General features: G+C 41.8%; 1 protein-coding gene across 1 annotated transcript in view; it reads right to left on the bottom strand.

The window, feature by feature from the left end:
• The window catches only part of LOC311064133 (ephrin type-A receptor 6-like), a gene marked incomplete at both ends in the record, with an annotated part of 409,840 nt that overhangs the window by 289,326 nt on the left and 100,649 nt on the right, over positions 1-19,865 (bottom strand). Inside the window, one exon of the mRNA XM_084083900.1 lies at positions 14,421-15,093. Coding sequence (XP_083940026.1) covers positions 14,421-15,093 — 673 coding nt within the window. The remainder of the gene's footprint in view (positions 1-14,420; positions 15,094-19,865) is intronic.

Here is a 19,865-nt window from a genome sequence, read left to right as displayed (position 1 = left end):
ATATCATTTCCCCAGTTTGTTTCTTACATTGTTTGATGTTGTTGACACTTGCTTTGACAACGTAGACACATGTTTTCTCATGCCAGAAAAGGCCCTTTGAATTGAATTGAGACAGGCTGTCGACTGACGCAGTTTTCAAATGCTTCCGTCATGCAATATGTGCAACGGAATCTTATCTTAACGCGCTGAACATGCAACCAGCTGATGGCTGCTTAGATGGTCATAATGAACGCACAGGAGGGGAGCAGCTAGGGGTTCAGTGTCTTGCTCAGGGACACTTTGAGATGTAGACCACGCCCGGCAAGGCAAGCAAACCGGTGACCTTCAGATTACCAGACTGCCTCTCTACTCACTAAGCTGTGTGTGTGTGTGTGTGTGTGTGTGTGTGTGTGTGTGTGTGTGTGTGTGTGTGTGTGTGTGTGTGTGTGTGTGTGTGTGTGTGTGTGTGTGTGTGTGTGTGTGTGTGTGTGTGTGTGTGTGTGAGATATGCACCACAGTGGATTGGAACCCACAACCTCTGCGCTTTTACTACTGTGCGCCACCTGAGCGCTAAGGACTTGTACAAAGTTGTTGTATTGCTACTTTAACGTAACCACTTGAAGCCCAACATGCTTTGGTGCAGATAAAAAACTGTCAGTTGTAACCAGTGGTGTAAAGTAACTAAGTACATTTACTCAAGTACTGTACTTAAGTACAATTTTGAGGTATTTATTTTTTACTTTACTGGAGTATATCCAATGTTCAATCCTTTTACTCAAGTAACATTTTGAACACAGTCCTTTTTAACGTGTAACAGAGCATTTCTACATTGTGGTATTGCTACTTATACTTAAGTAAACTATCTGAGTACTTCTTCCACCACTGGTTGTAACTCAAGTCCAGTTCCTCTACAAGACTACAGGGGGTTGAAGCGTTCATGTCCAAAGTGTGAGTACTTCTCCCACCAGAGGGCTGTTCACACTTCACACCAACATCTTGAGCAGGTTTATCTCTGCTGCCCTAAATTAACATTCACAGCGCGATAGGATGTGTCTGCTATGCAATATTTATCCCCCAGGTCTGCTGCCAAGCACTGAGCTTATGGAAAGGCTAAATGCATTAGACAAGATACAGTTAAGATACAGCGCAGAGAGACCTTGGCGTAATGATGTGTAATACCAGTGGAATTTCACAGAGACGAGGCCTGGGCGGTGGTTCAGCTAGCGGAGGTCGCGGAAGTCAAGCCGATCCCACATTCATACGCCCTCCTATCCATTAGATGCATGCATATGCTCTTTACCTGCATATGGATGTATATATCACCTTCTGGAACTGCTGCATATTGATAAACTAATGTACCTGTCCTAAGTTTCTCACTGTATATATGTATACATTTGTTTATTCTTTTTTTTTGTGCATGAACTTGATTGGCTACTCTAAATTTACAAAACTAAATAATGAAATTAATTAAAAAAGATTATATGACTGACAAAGGTTGGACTCATTGGTTGCAGCTGGGTCCAGCCGGCACTCAATGCATTCCATCAAACTTCCGGTTCCAGTTTGCCTCCCATGTGCTTCAATGGTGCGCGTGCACGTGCGTGCGTGCGTGTGTCCTTTTAAGCCGACATTCACACATCTCTTGCTTCCACTTTGTTTTTTCCCCCCGTCTTCTAGAATGGTCTTACAAAAAAAAGTTATGTTCTTTTAAAATTCCTATCAGATATTCTATTATGTTGTCACACACACACACACACACATCAGTATAATGTGTCATTTCAATGCATCACTTTCCAGCCCAAGCTAGCAGGTTTTAGCGCGCTAAGGGAACAAGGTACAAGTTCCCCACCTCTCTCTCTCTCTCTCTCTTTTTCTCTCTCCCTCTTCCCTCTCTCTCTCTCTCCCGCTCTCTCTCTCTTCCCTAAGGCTCAAAGGCTCTCCGCTAGTTCCTTGTGTGCAGGGTTTCTCCTTTAATAACACTACCGGTTTGAAAGCCGCCACGATGAACAAGGGTTGCATTTTAGGCCTGATAATGGCTACACGACGCCCGAAGGGCCCGAATGAACCTGACCATGGAAACGTGCTTCTCTGGGACCTATGGAAAGGTGTGAGATAAAGAGGGAGAGAGAAACAGACGTGCATAGTGGATAGAGGAGTGGACACAGATTAATATTATCACCATGGAATTGATACATCCGCCGAGGCACTCAAAGGCAATCCAGAGGAATACACGAACAAAGAGACAGCCCAGTGGAGAAATCGAAACCGAGACCATAAGCATTACAAGTAGGGATGTTCGATATTGACTTATTTACCGATATCCGATATACCGATATTGTCCAACTCCTAATTTCCTATACCGATATCAACTGATACCGATACATGCAGGCTTTTTCACCAAAAGTCAACTGATTGTCAGGAAACAACATCACATATCTAATAAAATAAAATATAATACAGTGATGTTGTTAGGTTTTCAATAAAGTGAGTCCTGTGACTCACTGGTGGTCATGAATGAGTCCCACTAATCTTAGATTAGATGTTGGCAGTGCAGAAGCATAATTGCTCTGATGCCTAACATTAACGAGCGTCAGCTGGACACACACACCTGCCCTCTGCAGTGCTCTAATTTGAAAGTGACTGGAGTCCGTCTCATTTCTCTGCAAAAGCCCTTAAATTTGATGGAATATGATTAAGGATTACTGTGATTATGGTAAGCTCACATTTCATATCACACACGCACCGTACGGTAAGAACTGGCGGGCGTGTGCGTGAAACGAACACGAACGCGACAGTTTCACGCGCGTGCGCCCATTGTCGCTCCGCCTGTCGGATCGCTCCCGCCTCCCTATACACCCCATGCCCGCTCGCCTCTCATTGAAAATGGATTTCTAGGTGGCGTCCGTCGCTTTCCCCGTGCAAAAAGCCCTACACGGTACTATGGTCACAGACGGTCGTATGGATTGAACACATGCACGGCACGTTAAACATTCAATATTGATGCACTGAAACGGATGGAAGGCAGATGGACAAGCAGCTCCTCCTCCTCTGCGGTCCAATCTGCGGACGAGAACAACAACAACAACGTTCTTCCATTACCGGGGCTACTACAGTAGACTGCAGTGTTCCTCTCCATTCTCTCTCTTTTCAACGTGTCATTTGCCTTCGCGGGGTCACACATGGGGCCAGTATCTTCCGCCAGACTGGTCATTTAGATGAACAAAAGCACTGGCTAGACGTGGGGCTTCCATTATCCGAACAAAACAAAAAAAGAGCGTGCATGCCTTCAGAAACGGTGTCTGGACAGATTCACAAACCCACTGCCATCTGCTCCCCTCCACTCCCCCGGAGTTGGTGGGTCTGCCATCATAAAGACAGCTCTGGCACACAACAATTAATGTGCCATAAATAGGGAAAGATAATGACTTGCATACAAAAAATAAATACATCCAAAAACTAAACTAAAACCGAGGCGTCCATTTTGGCTCTATATCCACAGCTGCAGTTTCACCTCTGGCCCAGTGATTGCGGTGCAGCTGTACACGCAGGTGGGGAGGGGGCCCCTACATCAGAGGATGGGACATAATGAGCTTTATGACGACAGCTGGCTCCAGTACAGTACAATACAATAAAGTACAGTACACTACAGTAAAGTGTAGTACAGTACTGCACTGCAATGCACTGTGTGACATATTGCAAGTGGGCTCCCAAATAATTGGCAAAACACTTCGATTGTAATGGTAACATTGATATAATAAAGACATCGTAATGTCAAAAAAATACAAAACATTTGTTGTGATACCGATAAATAGGAACACAGTCGATCAATTGCGAACGCTTTCGAGATTTTCAAGAGGGCCCCCCGATCCAGAGAAGGTTGAGAAACTCTGGAATAGACGGATAAAAAGTTATTTGTGATACAAACCTTTACATTTTTTTTTGCCGTTCAGACTTGATAAATAGATAGATCTGATTCCAAACTGCGCGAGGCCAAGAACGGGATGCGCGTGCTGTCAGTCTGAACACGGCCCTGTCGTCCTGCTCAAGGACACTCTAATGGCCGTATAGCGGGGCTGACGTGGACATTGAGCCGGCCTGACCCTCTGGTTACGGGTCACGGTCCCGACTCAAGTGCCTGTCAGCTGCTTTCTTCTAGACACTTTCCCATTTAGCAGGTCCCTTCCTCTCTCTCTCTCACACTCCTAACCGTCCCTTAAAAGGGATATTTCACTTTCAAACATGTTTGGGGTCATTTTAACGTCTACTCAGGCGTGTGTGTGAGCACACCCAGACCAGTAGCTTTTAACACAGTCATTGCCAGGTATTAATTAATTAATTAATCCACCACTGCCAGCGGTTTTACCTTATTTTGAGTGTTTTTGACGATCCTCAGAAACAAATAATCAACGCGCACATGTAAACAAACGATGTCTCGGTCAAAAGACAAGTCTCTCTTCTTTCCACTGGGAAAAAAAAACATTGTAACCGTGATCGTCCGTTCTGTAGTTGTCGGCAGTTGAATATAGCTAGTTTTCACCAAAAATGCAATCTGGGAAAAGAATACATTTATCTGAGATACATAAACTTTTATCAATCTGATAACATTGTAGCGCACGGGGTGAAAATGTTTTAGATTACGTCATTTCCGGGTGGATCCTTCTCTCGAAGTCAAGGCATCATTCATAGGTCGGCGAAGAGTGCCCTCTAGTGTAATCACAAAAAAACACCAGATGACATAATATTACGTCCATGGCAGTCAATGTGTGAAGTTGCTTGATTCAGTATTTAGATATTTGATATGCATTGATCTATCATGGTTAAACAGGAGTTTGAAGTTACAATAGGTATAGGAAGGGGACGTGTCTGGTAAAATGAAGATCGACTATCTAAATACTGACTCAAGCAACTTAAAAACTGTCTGGGTGCACAAAAAAGCCTGAGTTTCTGTTAAAATGACCCCAAACATGTTTGAAAATGAAATATCCCTTTAAATCCTGGCCGTCTCCCTCTCTTCTCTGCCCTCGTTTGTTCCCTTCCAATTGATTTGTTATCCAGAACAACTGAATGCGCTTTAAAAATACTGTCGGAGCAATATTTGCTGTGGAGAACGGTGTCAGCGCTGGCTGTAGCATCGCTGAGACGTGCGTTGAAAAGAGAGCAGTTTTTGAGGTCTGTCACGATCACGACATTTTACTTCATGATTAATTGTCATACAAATAATTGAGATTAATGTGTTTTTGGCATTGAACATTGGAACAAAAAATACATTAATGTTTGCCTTTTAGGGTTTGTTAACAAAAATTGCACAGGGGAGATATGCCAAATAATGTTATACCTTACACGAAAACTAATTGAGCTCATAACGTGCTCATTGCGAGCTTTTATATCTGCTATTTGTGCTATTTTAAAGAAATGTTTTCAACATGGAAAGTATCATTTAAATTGCGGTTATCTCAAATACTTGCGATTAGGCGATTATATACTTGTGTCAGGCCTATACAGTTTGTTCATTCAAAGCTAAATGTAATTGTAAAACCAAAACATCCACGTTTCACCAGTGCATATTGCCGTCAATTTTAGAAGAGCTGCACGCTTAATACACACACAAACACTGGCCCAGACTAAACTGATTTCAAAGCACACGCACACGCACACGCACATACAAGCGCGCACACACAACACAGTGGAGCTAAAAGGTCTTTTCATCTGTAGATCCAGGGCTGCCAAGTTTCAGGAAACGTTAGGAGTTAGACTTTAGGGAGGAGACGCTTTTAGCCACCGGCAACGTTTTTTTTGGCCTTTTTTTAAGGTCGGTTTAGAGGAATATCTCAATTTAAATTAACATTAAGACTGTTGTGATGCCAGCTGCACTGTCGGCCTCCTCGTGCTCCCTCCCCTAGATAGTGAACATGTCAGAAATATTATCAATTGCTAGAAAGAATAGAATACAGAGTGAGTGCATGTGAGTCTACATTAGGATTAGACTGTCAGATGTCATTATTCAGTCTTTTTGTGTCATTCTTGAGGCAGCTCCGCTCCACCCAATTATTTCTGCAACTTAACAACTTGTTTCCTGCTATTTTATGTGAGTTAATAATTAATTAATTAACAATTGACCAGCATAAGTAGAACATTTGTATTTATAAAATGTCAATGAATACAAAACACAGCAGCCCTTTAAGAACATGTAGCAGCCTTTTCCTTTTCCTGTTTTTTTTTTTCTTCCAGCATGCTTACACCAGCATGAATCAGTAACTCTTAGCATAATGAAAAGCACCTTTGCTCAACACGCTTATTTCTTCTCAGTGATACTGTAACAAGATTAGAACCAGGACAATAATATCAGAAAAATAAAGTGCATTATCAAAGAGCACAAGGCTCAAACTCTGAGCTTATGGGCCTCTTTATGAATTCAAGCAGTTTCAAGGTCTTGATTATAATTTGTTTTGACTCGCCTCTATCCATTTGATGTACTTCAATAACTTCCATAACAATAGCTGCACCTTAGTATGTTAACTCATTAGAAATATGACACTCTAGGCATTCACATGCCATTTGATGTAGCCTACTTCAATAACAATATCTGCAATAGCAGAAAGATGACCCAAGACACCTTAGCATGTTAATTAATTAGAAAGATGAGGCGTTATAGTGGCTCACCTTTAACATTGATATATAGGCTACTCCATATTACATTATATTATTAAGCTGGGTGGCATACTTCTTATTATCCTACAATTTAGTGTCTGCCAATAAACGAGACGAAAAAGCGGCAAAATTAGTTCAGACAAAACTTTTGGTGATGCCTCCTCCATTCATTGGAAAATCGACCAGAAGAGAAAGAGGGGGAAATATCTGTGTAAAAGCCCTATATTTCACAGTCTATAGTTCTAGTTCACAACATTAGTTCAGATGATTTGTTCATCGTTCCGTTATGTCATCACATTTAATGTCTTCTGCAAAGTAGGGTTAGTTACGCAACACATCGGGCCAGCCTATACAAAAGAGAACTGCCGTAATCCTATTGAAGACCGTCCCAGACAATGGCATGGCCTGTTCAGGGTTGTCTTTGTGTTGGTTAATGGCTGCATTTGCATCTCTGAATCTAACATGATTCGGCACAGCAATCATGTTCAGCGATGTAAATGACCCACATTATCCAGCACAAAGAGAGTGCCTGGCACCTGTACATCTGTCTTTTGTCCAGGAACAATACATCTTTATTTCTATTCATATTGCAACGCAATGCGTGCATGTCTAGCGCCGAGGTCTACCGCAGTCTGTCGTGGGAAGAACGGCCCGCCCTCCGCCCTCACGTATTGCAGACTTCCGTCGATGGTGAGTGCCGTCAACTTTAACCGAACGTCTGAGCGTAAAACTTTAAGGGCGTGACGGAGTTGGTTCTCGTTGACGCCAAAGGATGAATCATTTCGAAGGAATCGTTCAAGAGCGTCCCCCATCACTCGTGCATCTCCACATCGTCCACCTCCCCCGCGCTCTCTGCACTACCAGCTAACCCATACGTGGGCAAATAGCGGCCCGGGGGCCACATGCGGCCCCCGCCTTCACTTAATGCGGCCCGCAGGTTAATATCGGATTACTGACATATTATTGATTTCAGCTGTTTACAATTCCAAACATGCAAACATGACCAGCTTTAATTACTTCAGTCTATATTAGTAGCTTAATGGCTAGTATTACATTTCTATTGTCTTTTTTAAGTCCAATGTATTTGTATTTAAGTTCATAAGGTTAACATAAGTATAACTAAATGCAATTGAAATAAAATAAAATGTTACTTTTCAGGATTCCAATAAAAAATAGCAAAAGCAAATTCTGGATTCCAATAAAAAAAACAGCAAAATAGCAGATCTACAAGCTGAAAACGCGTCGCGCTGCGACGCGTTTTGAGCTTTTGAGCTTGTAGATCGGCTATTTTTGCTACTTTTGTGTGACATAGAATGGCGAAAAAAGTTAAAATACGGAGAGACAGTATGTGCAATGTGGCCCTCTGGAGTGAGTGTGGAAATATAGTGGCCCTCTCCATCATCAAAGTTGCATCACCCCTGAGCTAACCCGCACCAATCTAACCCTGACCACTTTAACCCATTAAAGTGGTCAAATGTCTCTTTTGGATAGTTCCAGTGATCCTGGACTGCACCAACACAGAGTAAATAAGGTGGTGGAGTGGAGTGATAACAACGCTCTTATCATTAACACAAAAAAGACAGAAGAGATTGTTTTTGGTGCCCCACTAGAGATACACAGATCCCCCATTACTATCCATAGTGAACAGATCAACCAGGTATGTTCGTATACATACGTACCTAGGAGTAGTAATAGACCACCTTTTGTCATGGAAAGACCAGATTGAATCAGTGGGTAAGAAGACAAAACAAAGAGTCTATTTCCTTCGCCGTCTGAGATCTTTTGGTGCTAGTAGACAGATTCTTCTTTTGTTTTTCACTTCTGTTATTATGAGTGTCCTGCAGTACTGTAGTACCACCTGGTATGGATGTCTGTCTGTAGCTTTAAAGTCACAACTGCTGCAGCAAGTGAACATTTGTTCAAAGATTGTTGGACAACCACTTCAGAGGTTGGCAAGGAATATCACTTCAAACACTAGCCATGCTTTGTATGGAGCATATAGGTTGCTGCCTTCAGGAAGGAGATACAGTGTTCCTACATACAATAAGGTCAAACTGAAGAGGTCCTTTGTCCATCAGACGACATTGAGGCTTAATCAGGAGTTACAAGCCAGAGGTAGGCTGAGTGGTGGACATTGCTCTTGTCTTTTTTGCATGTCTTTATGTATGTATTTTGTATTTTGTTGTTTTCTTGTGTCATGTCAAATGTGTGTACTGTTATATGTTGCATACATGGCTGTTTGGGTCGCAAGACAAATTTCAGTGCAAACTGACAATAAAGTATTATCGTATCGTATCGTATCGTATCATCGTATCGTAACTGGTTAGGTCCTTTTGGTAGTAACCGTGCTGAATGGGTGGAGCCACGCGTTATAGGCAGTGGTGGAAGAAGAACCCACATGTTTTACTTAAGTAAATCGTGGAAAATACTCTGTTACAAGTAAACGCAGAATTTACTTGAGTAAAAGTACAAAAGTAGTGGTATCAAAATGCACTTAAAGTACCAAAAGTAAAAGGAAGCGTTATGCAGAATGTCCCAATTCACAAGTTATCAAATGTCTAAAATGCATAAAAATCCATTTTGACATTAGCAGATCTAGCACACTCTAGTGTGCTAGATCGCTGTGATCTATCACAACGCGTTGTGAGCTTGTAGATCGGCTATTTTCAAACAGCCAACGTTTAACTAGGGTTGAAGTGGTCAATGCATGTTTTGTAATAATAATCTAAATCTACAAAGTAACTAGTAACTACATTTTTCAAATAAATGTAGTGGAGTAAAAAGTACAATATTTGCCTCTGAGATGTAGTGGAGTAGATGTAAAAGTATAGAAAAATGTAAATACTCCAGTAAAGTAAAAAAAATCCTCAAAATTGTACTTAAGTACAGTACTTGAGTAAATGTATTTAATTACTTCACTCCACTGGACGGTTATAGGTATGTTGATAGCCCAAGCACTAAGCAGACAGCTGCAACGGCTATAGCAACAAGTTTACAATCCTCAAATGAAATGTTTGGTTAAGTTCTGCATAAACCCCCAACGGCTGTCGTGTTACAAGCTGTGAATGATGACAAAAGGAAAACACACCTGCGCTCGCCGACGAGCAAAGCCGACATAATCTCTTTAGCATTTTTCTTTCTCTTAACAGCAATCCTTTCAGTTCTCTTCTGTCTCTCTCTCTGTGACTCCATTAAGAGGTCTATTGTTTAACGGAGAGGCAAAGCAGGTGTTGTTGATTAACTATCACGCCAGAAAAAAGAACTAGCACTTTGCACACATGCACGCACACATGCACACGCATACACACATAACGGTCGGTCTAACGGCCTCACATTAGAAGTGATGCAGCAGGGTTGACAGCAGCACTACAAGATTAGAAGAACTCTTGACATCAGAAAACACAGAGCCCTGCCAGAGATACATTTACTCTCTCTGTGTGTGTGTGTGTGTTAGGGCATTCACGAATAGTGATTTTTAGTATTCGAATTATTCGACCTATAAGTATTCGAATATTCGATTAATCGATTTGACTATAAAAAATAAAATAATAAAAAAATAAAAAATAAAAAAAATAAAAAGTTTTTTTTTTTTTTTTTTTTTTCAATTACATTGATGACTGGACTCAAGGAATGCGAGTTGACGTCACACCAGAGCTCACAGCTGCGTGTCTGCTGCAGGAAAGCCACTAAAAAAAAAAAAATCTAAAAAAAAAAAAAAAAAAAAAAGATTTTTTTTCTTTTTTTTATCGAATAATCGAATAGTGGTTTGATAGTCGAATAGTCGGTTTGATAGTCGAATATTCGAATATTCGATTATTCTGTTAATGCCCTAGTGTGTGTGTGTGTGTGTGTGTGTGTGTGTGTGTGTGTGTGTGTGTGTGTGTGTGTGTGTGTGTGTGTGTGTGTGTGTGTGTGTGTGTGTGTGTGTGTGTGTGTGTGTGTGTGTGCATGTGCATGCGGTTTGTGGTGTGTGTTTGTGTAATGTGTATGCACGCAAAAATATGAAATGATGAGCAGCTGCATATTTTGTACTGTATGTGTGTATGCGCTGTGTGTGCGCATGTGCATGCACATGTGGATGTGTCTGTGCGTGCGTGCATCCGCTCACATGTGTGTGGCTTGCATACAATCAGTTGACACACACACACACACACACACACAGAGGCCAGTGTGAGGCTGGTGTGTATAGATGTTGCATCAGATATATGTCCTTTTTGTTCCATGTGAACAAAAGGCTCTAGCAGGCCACCACCCCGCAAGCCTGCTATCAGCCTCTTCATCTATCTATCTATCCATCTATCTATCTATCTCTCCGCGCGGTGCAGCAGACCCATCTATCTATCTCCTGGCTCCGGTTAGCGGCCGCTATGTTAAGCACAGATGAAATGAAATGATATACAGCCCCGCTCTCCATCTCCTCCCACAAGTCGATAAGGGGCTCGTATGAAGAAACCGACGGACGGACAGACAGACAGACGGACACGTAGAGTGAAAGATAAAGGATATTGTCGCGGCAGAAACCTCCTATCTCCATAGTAGCTTTTTGTGTTTTTTTTCGTAAATTAGCGCCCTACATTACTTGATCATACAAAAAAATAGCAGATCCACAAGCTCAAAACGCGGCGCGAAGCGACACGTTTCGAGCTTGTAGATCTGCTACTTTTGATGTTTTTGAATTTTATCCTGAAAAGACAGTTTTGGACATATGCGGTTTCCCACCCCGACAGAGACGGTATAACAGGAGGAAGGGATTCAGAATGAACAAAAAGGATGAGTGCCTTCGATGTTTTCACAGGGTTTTCTTTTTTTTCAAACAAAGTCATATCCAAGGCGCCTTTCCAGATGCGTACTCAGGGCTTTTCAAGCACCTTTTGCAGTTTCAGTAAGAGTTTCCGTCCAATTTGGAAGACTCGCATCTCTTTCTCAGCGCTATGCCATTAGCCAGAGGCTAACGCTGTGTGTGTGAAGGTGTGAAGGCAGACAAAGGTATTTCCAAAATACCTTGATATCGATATTGTGGGGAAGATGATCGGTGCTTTCAGAAAACATTTTTCACAATGAGATTTTTTGATAAAGAATATTCAGTAATGAATAAAATAATAAAATAACTAAGTACTGTAGGTAAAGCAAATAATAGAACAGTCAGGATTCACCTTTAATCTCATGTACTGTGCTGATGTTCTCTTTTGCACCTTAAAGGTTCTATGACATTCATTTTCACTTTTTTTATTTTTAATGTTTTTTGGGGGTTTTATGGCCTCAATTACACCCAAAAATCTGAACTTTGAACATTCAGTGGATTTTCTGTGGTCTGGGGTTTTCTGAATAATTAGGCTGAAAAGTAATCTGAGTTTGGCCCTTCGGCAGTGAGGTCATAGCCGATTAATCCCGCCCACTCTCCTCCTCGCCCCTCCCCTCCCCTATCCTTTCCTTTGGGGGGGGGGGGCGGAGCAGAGGCGATGATTGACAAGCAAAATCCCTCACCAGCGACCCCCGCAGGCAAATATTTATTTTTTCATTGCAGTTGAAAAGGCTTTAGAAATGTGAGAGAAAAACACCTGCCATGGATCAATGGAGTGGATTTTTTTTGTTAAAACTTTCTATACACGTTTGAAGGACCATGACAAAGACTTTTAATGTGTGGTAAAACTGAACGTCATGAAACCTTTAATGTCTAAATATCATGTAGGCCTACAGTATACTTGTTGCTATGTTCACGCACCTTATGTCTAACCTCATGTACTTACATGCTGTACCAGATGTATATGCTTTGTATTTGTAAATGTCTATTGTTTGATTTTTCTTTTTTCTCCTTGCTCCCTGTGCCCTTCTTCTGTTTATTTCTCTGTCTGGAAGTAACAAAAGGATGGAGCTCGCACACAAACACATTTCACTCACTTCTTTCATGCCTGGAAACCTGTGATGTGACAACAAAACTGATACTGATTCTGAAAATTACACCACTTTACTGTAATGCAGCCTTAACAAAAAGAGGAAAATACATCACTCATAGTATATCACAGTAGCCAAAACTCCAGGTTAATATCTAGTCTCATCACAATACAGACATAAAATTGATATATTCCCCGGAACTATTCCATGTTCCGTTTGATACAATGTATCTCTTTAATGCTAATACTGTATGCCTGTGTCCAAAGATCATAGAGGTCTCAATATGGTTCACTGTCTGCTCACAGCTTCGGCTAAATATTGTACAATTGTCCCGTTAATGGTTTAATTTGCCATTTGTTTACATTATTCTCCATAGTCGTTACAGGACAAACGTTTGGATTTAATTTTCTCATCTTCGGCTGGAACTTTTCAAACCAAACAGCGCTTTGAAAATGCATTAACCACATAAACCCCAGCATCGGTATTGTGGGGAAAGCTTCCGCTGAAAATAGCCGATCGACAAGCTCACAACGCGACGCGCTGCGTCGCGTTGTGAGCTTATCGATCGGCTATTTTCAGCGGAAGCTTTCCCCACAATAACAGAAGAGATACTATACAAGTATTGAGCCCTGAGGGACTCCGGTTAAGTGGGGTTTAAGAGGTTAAAATGCCACAATAATGAGAAAAAAAGTGCACAATTCTATGAAGCCTTGGATTGCCTATTACCTTATCTCAAGCAAGTTTCAAGTCCCCGCCAGTTCATTTTCATACCGTACTGAAATAAACAGAATCCAATGGCTTCCCTAATGCCAGCAATGCATGTATAATATCGTCTCTGTCGGGTGGAAACCACATTATGTCCAAAACAGTTACTTTTCAGTATTCAAATTCAAAAACAGCAAAAGCAGCATATCTACAAGCTCGAAACGCGTCTCTTCGCGCCGCGTTGCGAGCTTGCAGATCTGCTACTTTTGTTGCTTTTGTGTGACGCTGTAGTAGTGTGATCAAGTAGGGCATTAATTTAGGTAATACATAAGATAAGAGGTTTCTGCCCGACAGCAACAATATGATACAGCCAATGGGATAAGCATGCCACACCACAAATTCAAGCCTTTACGCATGTGCACAAACCCTGAGTAAAGGAGACAGAATGAAACAAGACATGACTCAAGTCATGCACGCTTTGTTTTTCGTCTTTAAAAAAACATGTTGACTAGTTGCTCTGTCTGTTCCTAGACCAGCCGCTCATCGAGCGAGCTGGCAAAAAAGTCCATCAGTCATGGAGGACATCAGTAAGCATTAGCAATACAATAGAGTCGGCCTGACTACAGATAGATGCTCCTAAAGTAATGAATAGCTATAATTAGGGGTGTGCCGATTTCACGAAACGATACGATACGATATTTGGCTCACAACTTCGATACGATTTCGATACGATACGATACGCACTTTTTTTATTATGAAAATAAATAGGGGAGAAAAAAAGGAAATGCAAACAAATAATTCTGTTTTTGCATTATTCAGACATGCAAACTTGTAGCTTTTCAGCCGTTTTGAATCCAAATAGGGCAATAGTGTGACACCTGACCCGAAAAAACAACAACATGTTGTCACCCTTTTCACCTCGGGGCTGTTTGCATGCCTGATTATTTTGATTGGTAAAAAAAAAAAAAAAAAAAAAAATCCCCCCCCCAAAACGATACATATCGTCGCGAAAACGTATCGCGATATATCGCGGGACGATATATCGGCACACCCCTAGCTATAATGAGTTGATCTATGCAGGTGATAAATAGACTGGGTGTGGTCTGTTCCTGGAACTCCTGGTACTTTAGATCCAGGCGGCAACAATCCGAAAGAAACAATCCGTCAGGGCTGGAGAAAAAAAAAAAAAAACTCACCTATGCACGAGCCGTCGACCTCCTCGTAGCCCACGCTGCACACGCACCTCCCCAGCGGCACCAGCCAGTCGCCGTCGGCGCCGCAGTACAGCTTGGGCGTGTCGCGCTCCTCGGCGTGGTCCACGCACGCCCCGCGCACCTCCACCAGCGACGACGAGTCCACCCGGGGCACCGTGTCCGGGAACGAGGCCAGGTTGCGCAGCGTGAACGGGCACTTCTTGTAGTAGACGCGCACGGACACCAGGGCGATGCACGCGCCGATGTCCTGGAAGGCCAGGTAGAAGCCCTTGTGGCCGATGGGGCCCACCTCGCGCACCTCCGTGTTCAGCTTGAGCACGCGGTCGCCCAGGTCCATCTGGGTGAAGCTCTCGTCGGCGGCGATGGTGTCGACCTTGGTGTACTGCGAGGGCTTGAACTTGGCGTGCGGCGCCGCCGCCGCCTCGTCGGCCTCGCGGTAGAAGAGGTTGAAGGTCTCCTTGCACGTGCCCGACACCCACGGGATGGAGTTGCAGTCGCGCAGCGTGAACTTGAGCTCCACGTAGATCTTCTGCGCCGCCTGCCGGAAGATCCAGTTGGAGCGCAGCCAGTTGTTCTGGTTGGGCTCCATCACGTGGCACACCTGGAAGGTGTGGATGGGCCGGTTGTGCTCATCCATCTCGGTGATGGCGTCCCACTGCGAGGGGAGGAGAGGAGAGCAGAGGATTAACCACTTATTGAACCTAGTCTAGTCTTACTTGAGTTACGACCGTGCTTTGACCGCTTTCTCTCGTCTACACCAAATGACAAACAGCCGATCTACTTGTAGATTGGCTAATTGTTGGTGAATGTTCCCCCAGAATAGGCATGCTGGGGTTAAAGCCAAACCATGCTCTCATGACTTTTTGTTTTTGTCAGCTAAGCCCAGCCTGTGGGCCATGAGGATATTACAAGTGGGCTCCCAAATAACTGGCAAAACACTATGATTTTATTGATGTAACATTAATATATATATATATATATATATATATATATATATATATATATATATATATATATATATATATATATATATATATATATATATATATATATATATATATATATATATATAAACGAACATACTGTATGTCATGGTATGTTTTCTTTAAAACCTTGAAAAATAGTGATAAATAGGAACTTTAAGTATATTGCTCCAAGCCATAAAGTATACGACACTTGAGGCGATTACTTGAGGTTTTCAAGTGAGCCCTGATCCAGAAAAGGTTGAAAACCACTCGTTTTGACCTTTAGGTATTACAATTCTAAACCACATGTTCCCTCTGTTCTACACACACGCTTTTATGACATAGCTATCCGAGACCATTGGGGTTTTATGGAAGACGCTTCTGAACATGTATTCTATTGCTAGTTTGACACATTCTAATACTCTGTAACCTTATAAAAGGTCTGAGGACTTTAAGCCATGGGAGAGGAGAGGAGAGGAGAGGAGGGGTAGAGGAGAAGAAAGGAAAGGAAACAGGGAGGCGTAAGTGGAGGAGCGAATTTCTCCGCTTTTTTAAAATTCTGCCTTGGATGGCAAATCAAATCAGTGTTGATAAATGTGTGTCAGCAGAAATGCAAATGAAGTCAAAGCAGAAATGAAGGGCTCCATCCTTTACACTAGTCCAAACGCACCCGGAGGATAACGCCAAGCCCTTTCAATAAACAAAACAGTCAGAAATACATATTCAATCTCTCTCGACTCGCGCCTTTTATGCACTCCACAGCTCCAGGGGGGGTTCGGCCTACACGCACGTAAACTGATTACAACAAGCGGCTGTTTGATATTAACCCGCTCAGCCCGGGAACGCGTTAACTGTGTCGTTTTAGATGTTTAGCTATAGCCATTGTTTTGTACTTTGTTGCTGTTCAAAAACAGCAGATAATACAAGCTCATAGCGCGGCACCGAGTGCCGCGCTATGAGCTTGTAGATCTGCTATGTTTCCTTTAAATCATGAAAATGTGTGCAAATCTTTGAATGTATATATTTTTACATTTGTAACTCAAATCTTTGCTTCCGGGGGGGGGGGGGGGGGGGGTCCCTGGAACACAATATTTTGAGATGGGGGTCCGCGACCAAATATATATAATTTTGGGTGGTCCTTGACTTGAAAAAGGTTTGAGAACAGCACTGATATTATAATAATAATAATAATAATAATAATAATAAACTTTATTTATATACTGTAGCACCTTTCATGACATAAATGCAGCTCAAAGTGCTTTACAGGGAGAAATACAGAAATGGAGAAAAAAACAAAAAACTAAAAGTGCTGTACAGAAAAAAAAAAGAAAGCAACATACGGTTTTCGGAAAACAGTTAGGATTGACTGGGTTAAAACAAGACTTATTGCAAGCGACTGGAAGGCTTGTGTTTGAAGGGCAACACGTGAACACTCTCCCACTACACCACCCTGCCCACCCACAGGAGGAAGAATATCTGCTCCATAGCACCTAGAGGGACCTGCTGATATATCCAAGATCTTTTGAACAAATGATCAGAATCGGACACAGTGGTGGAAGAAGTATTCTCATTAGACCTGGAACGCATCTGTGTCACTTTTTGATTTGAGCTAAAAAGCATTATTTTACACTTTGGTTATTCAAAAATAGCAGATCTACATGAGCTTGTAGATCTGCTATTTTTTTTTTATCGTGAAAATATGTGCAAATCTTTGAATACATATTGTTTTAAAGCAAACATTTTAACTAAAATCTTTACATTTGGGGGTCCCTGGAATAACATATTTTGAGATGGGGGTCGCCGGCCAAATACATATAATGGGAGTCCTTGACATGAAAAAGTTTGAGCACCACTGCTATAGAAACATACGTTTTTTCAGAAAACTGATTTAGAAGACATTTTGCAGAATCGGCCTCAGGTCTTAATGGGTTAAGTAAAAGTATGAGTGCTGCAATGTAGAAATACTCTGTTACAAGTGCAAGGGTACAAGTGCAAAAATGTACTTGAGTTAAAAGTCAAAATATTGTGATCACTATGCATTGTGTCCCATTTCACAAGTTCAATATGTATAAAAACATTTTTGAAAATAGCCGAAGTATGCTGTATATAGGGCTGAAGTGGTTAATGTATGTGTTGTAATAATACTCCAAATCGACAAAGTAACAAAATAGTAAGTACATTTTTCTAATAATAATTGTGGTGGAGTAAAACGTACAATATTTGCTTCTGAGATGTAGTGGAGTAAAAAGTATTGAACATTGGAAATACCACTTTTGAATCAGATGCATGTCAGAATCAGACACAAAAACGGGCCCTAACTGTCACATGCATCCAATAGCGCACGCCATGCAGAACAGAGGAGCATGTGTTCTCTCCCAGGAGAAAGAAAGGCCAGAGCTTCTCTTTGCAGTGTGAATGTTTTGCTGAATTGGCAGTATATACAGTCCATACATATATATATATATATATATATATATAAGCTCAGGCGCTCGGGTGGCACATTGGTGAAGTGCCTTGCCCACCACCGCCTTTGTCGAGCGTCTATACCCGGGGTCTTCAACCTTTTCAGGCCAAGGACCCCCTAGCTGAGAGAGAGATGAAGCAGGGACCCCCTCTACATAGTGTATAAAAGTGTGTCGCAGCTTAAACCTTTTCATAGATTTCAACAGTGTTGTGTGAACTAATGTTTTTTTGTTTATTTCACTTATACCCTCAAGTCAATACTTCAATTGTTGGCTCTGTACTTGATCTGCTCTTTTTTCATTCTACATCAAACCTCTTTGCCGAGAATAGCCGATCTACAAGCTCACAACGCCTCGCGCTGCGAGGCGTTGTGAGCTTGTAGATCTGCTATTTTCGGATATTTCCCCTCAGAATAGGGATTCTAAGGTTGAAGGTCTTAATGTAAAAAATAAATCCTATCACTCAAAGATTTGGTGGCCCCCCTTTTAGTAACTCTGAGGACCCCCTAGGGGTCCCGTACCCCCTGTTGAAGACCCCTGGTCTATACGAACACAAGGGTGTTCAAGGGACTGAAGCCGTTTGTATAATCGTACTACTGTACCTTTTTGCAAACTGTTAATAACAGGGTCCCCACACATTTTTAGCAATGAATTTCCAAAACTTTTCCAAAACTTTTCCAGAATATTTAGCCCAATTTCCAGGCCTATATAACAATCATTCGGCGCAATAATGTGTTGGGCATTCTATGTAGAATGCCCAAAGATAGGCAGTGTAGCAAAAATAAAGTTTGAGACATACATTAGGCTGCCGTCACACAGCCCGTTCGGAGAAAAACTACTTATGTTACATATTTCGTGTAATATTATTCATGTTTATGAAAATGTTTTGTTTTAACAAAATCAATAGCCAAAAACAATGCATAGCCAAATATTTTTCCAGGACCCTTGATAAATTCCAGGACCTTTGATGATGTTTGATCAATTTCAAACCTTTTCCAGTACTGGATTTTTTTTTTTTTTATTTCAAAATATTTCCAGGAATTTCATGACCGTGGGGACCCTGTAATAATGTATTCAATCAATCAATCAAAAGACAACACACAACATGTGTGTGCATGGGAGGAATCAATTGGCATAAACTACATAAAAGGACAACAATGGAGAGAAAATGGGTAAAAAAAACGAACAAAGTTACAGTGGTTATGGGTGTGTGTGGGTTTTATACAGTCAATATTGAACCAATGAAAAGTATCAAGAAGAGCTTGTGACTAAATAATAACTACATTGGATCTGTTGGAACACAGGTTCTTGTTTTCCTCGTCTTGCAGGGTGGATGTTAATGCTGACATGGCGGTATACAGTCCACACTGTAGACTACATATGCGGTTCAATTTGGTCACAATATGGTTCCACAATCTCTCTGCATAGTTGTTCACATTTAGTGAAGCGCTGTCCGAGTCGCACTGTGTTGGCACAGCCTGCTGGCCTCCACGGACAGCCAAGTGTGTGTGTGTGTGTGTGTGTGTGTGTGTGTGTGTGTGTGTGTGTGTGTGTGTGTGTGTGTGTGTGCAGGGGCGTCACGGCCATTCACTGTGCGTACGACGCGACACCCTCACTCTCACAGATCCGTGATTTCATACCCCCCCCACTTTTTTGAAAAAAACATTTTTTTTAAATAATAAATCGGTAAAATCAGGCAAAAATAAGAATTAAATAACCCTAAACTTTAAACCGAAATAAAGTAACCAAAACACAAAAAAAAGTAACAAAATCCGCCCAAAAAACACAACATTTTGAAAATACAGAATGTGTTTACATTTGACAGTAACAAATGTTTTTCACGCTTTTTCAAAAATAGCAGATCTAACAAGCTCATAGCGCGGCACTCGGTGCTGCGCTATGAGCTTGTAGATCTCCTATTTTTGAATTGCCAAAGTGTAAAGTAAGGGGTATAGTCCACCGAAAGTCCTTCCCCCCCACCTTCTGAGAGCCTGTGACGT

Source organism: Gymnoscopelus microlampas (assembly GCF_963454915.1).
Source record: "Gymnoscopelus microlampas genome assembly, chromosome: 17".
NCBI lineage: Eukaryota > Metazoa > Chordata > Actinopteri > Myctophiformes > Myctophidae > Gymnoscopelus > Gymnoscopelus microlampas.
The sequence above is the reverse complement of the archived record's forward strand: the minus strand, read 5'-3'. Positions and strand labels throughout refer to the sequence as shown.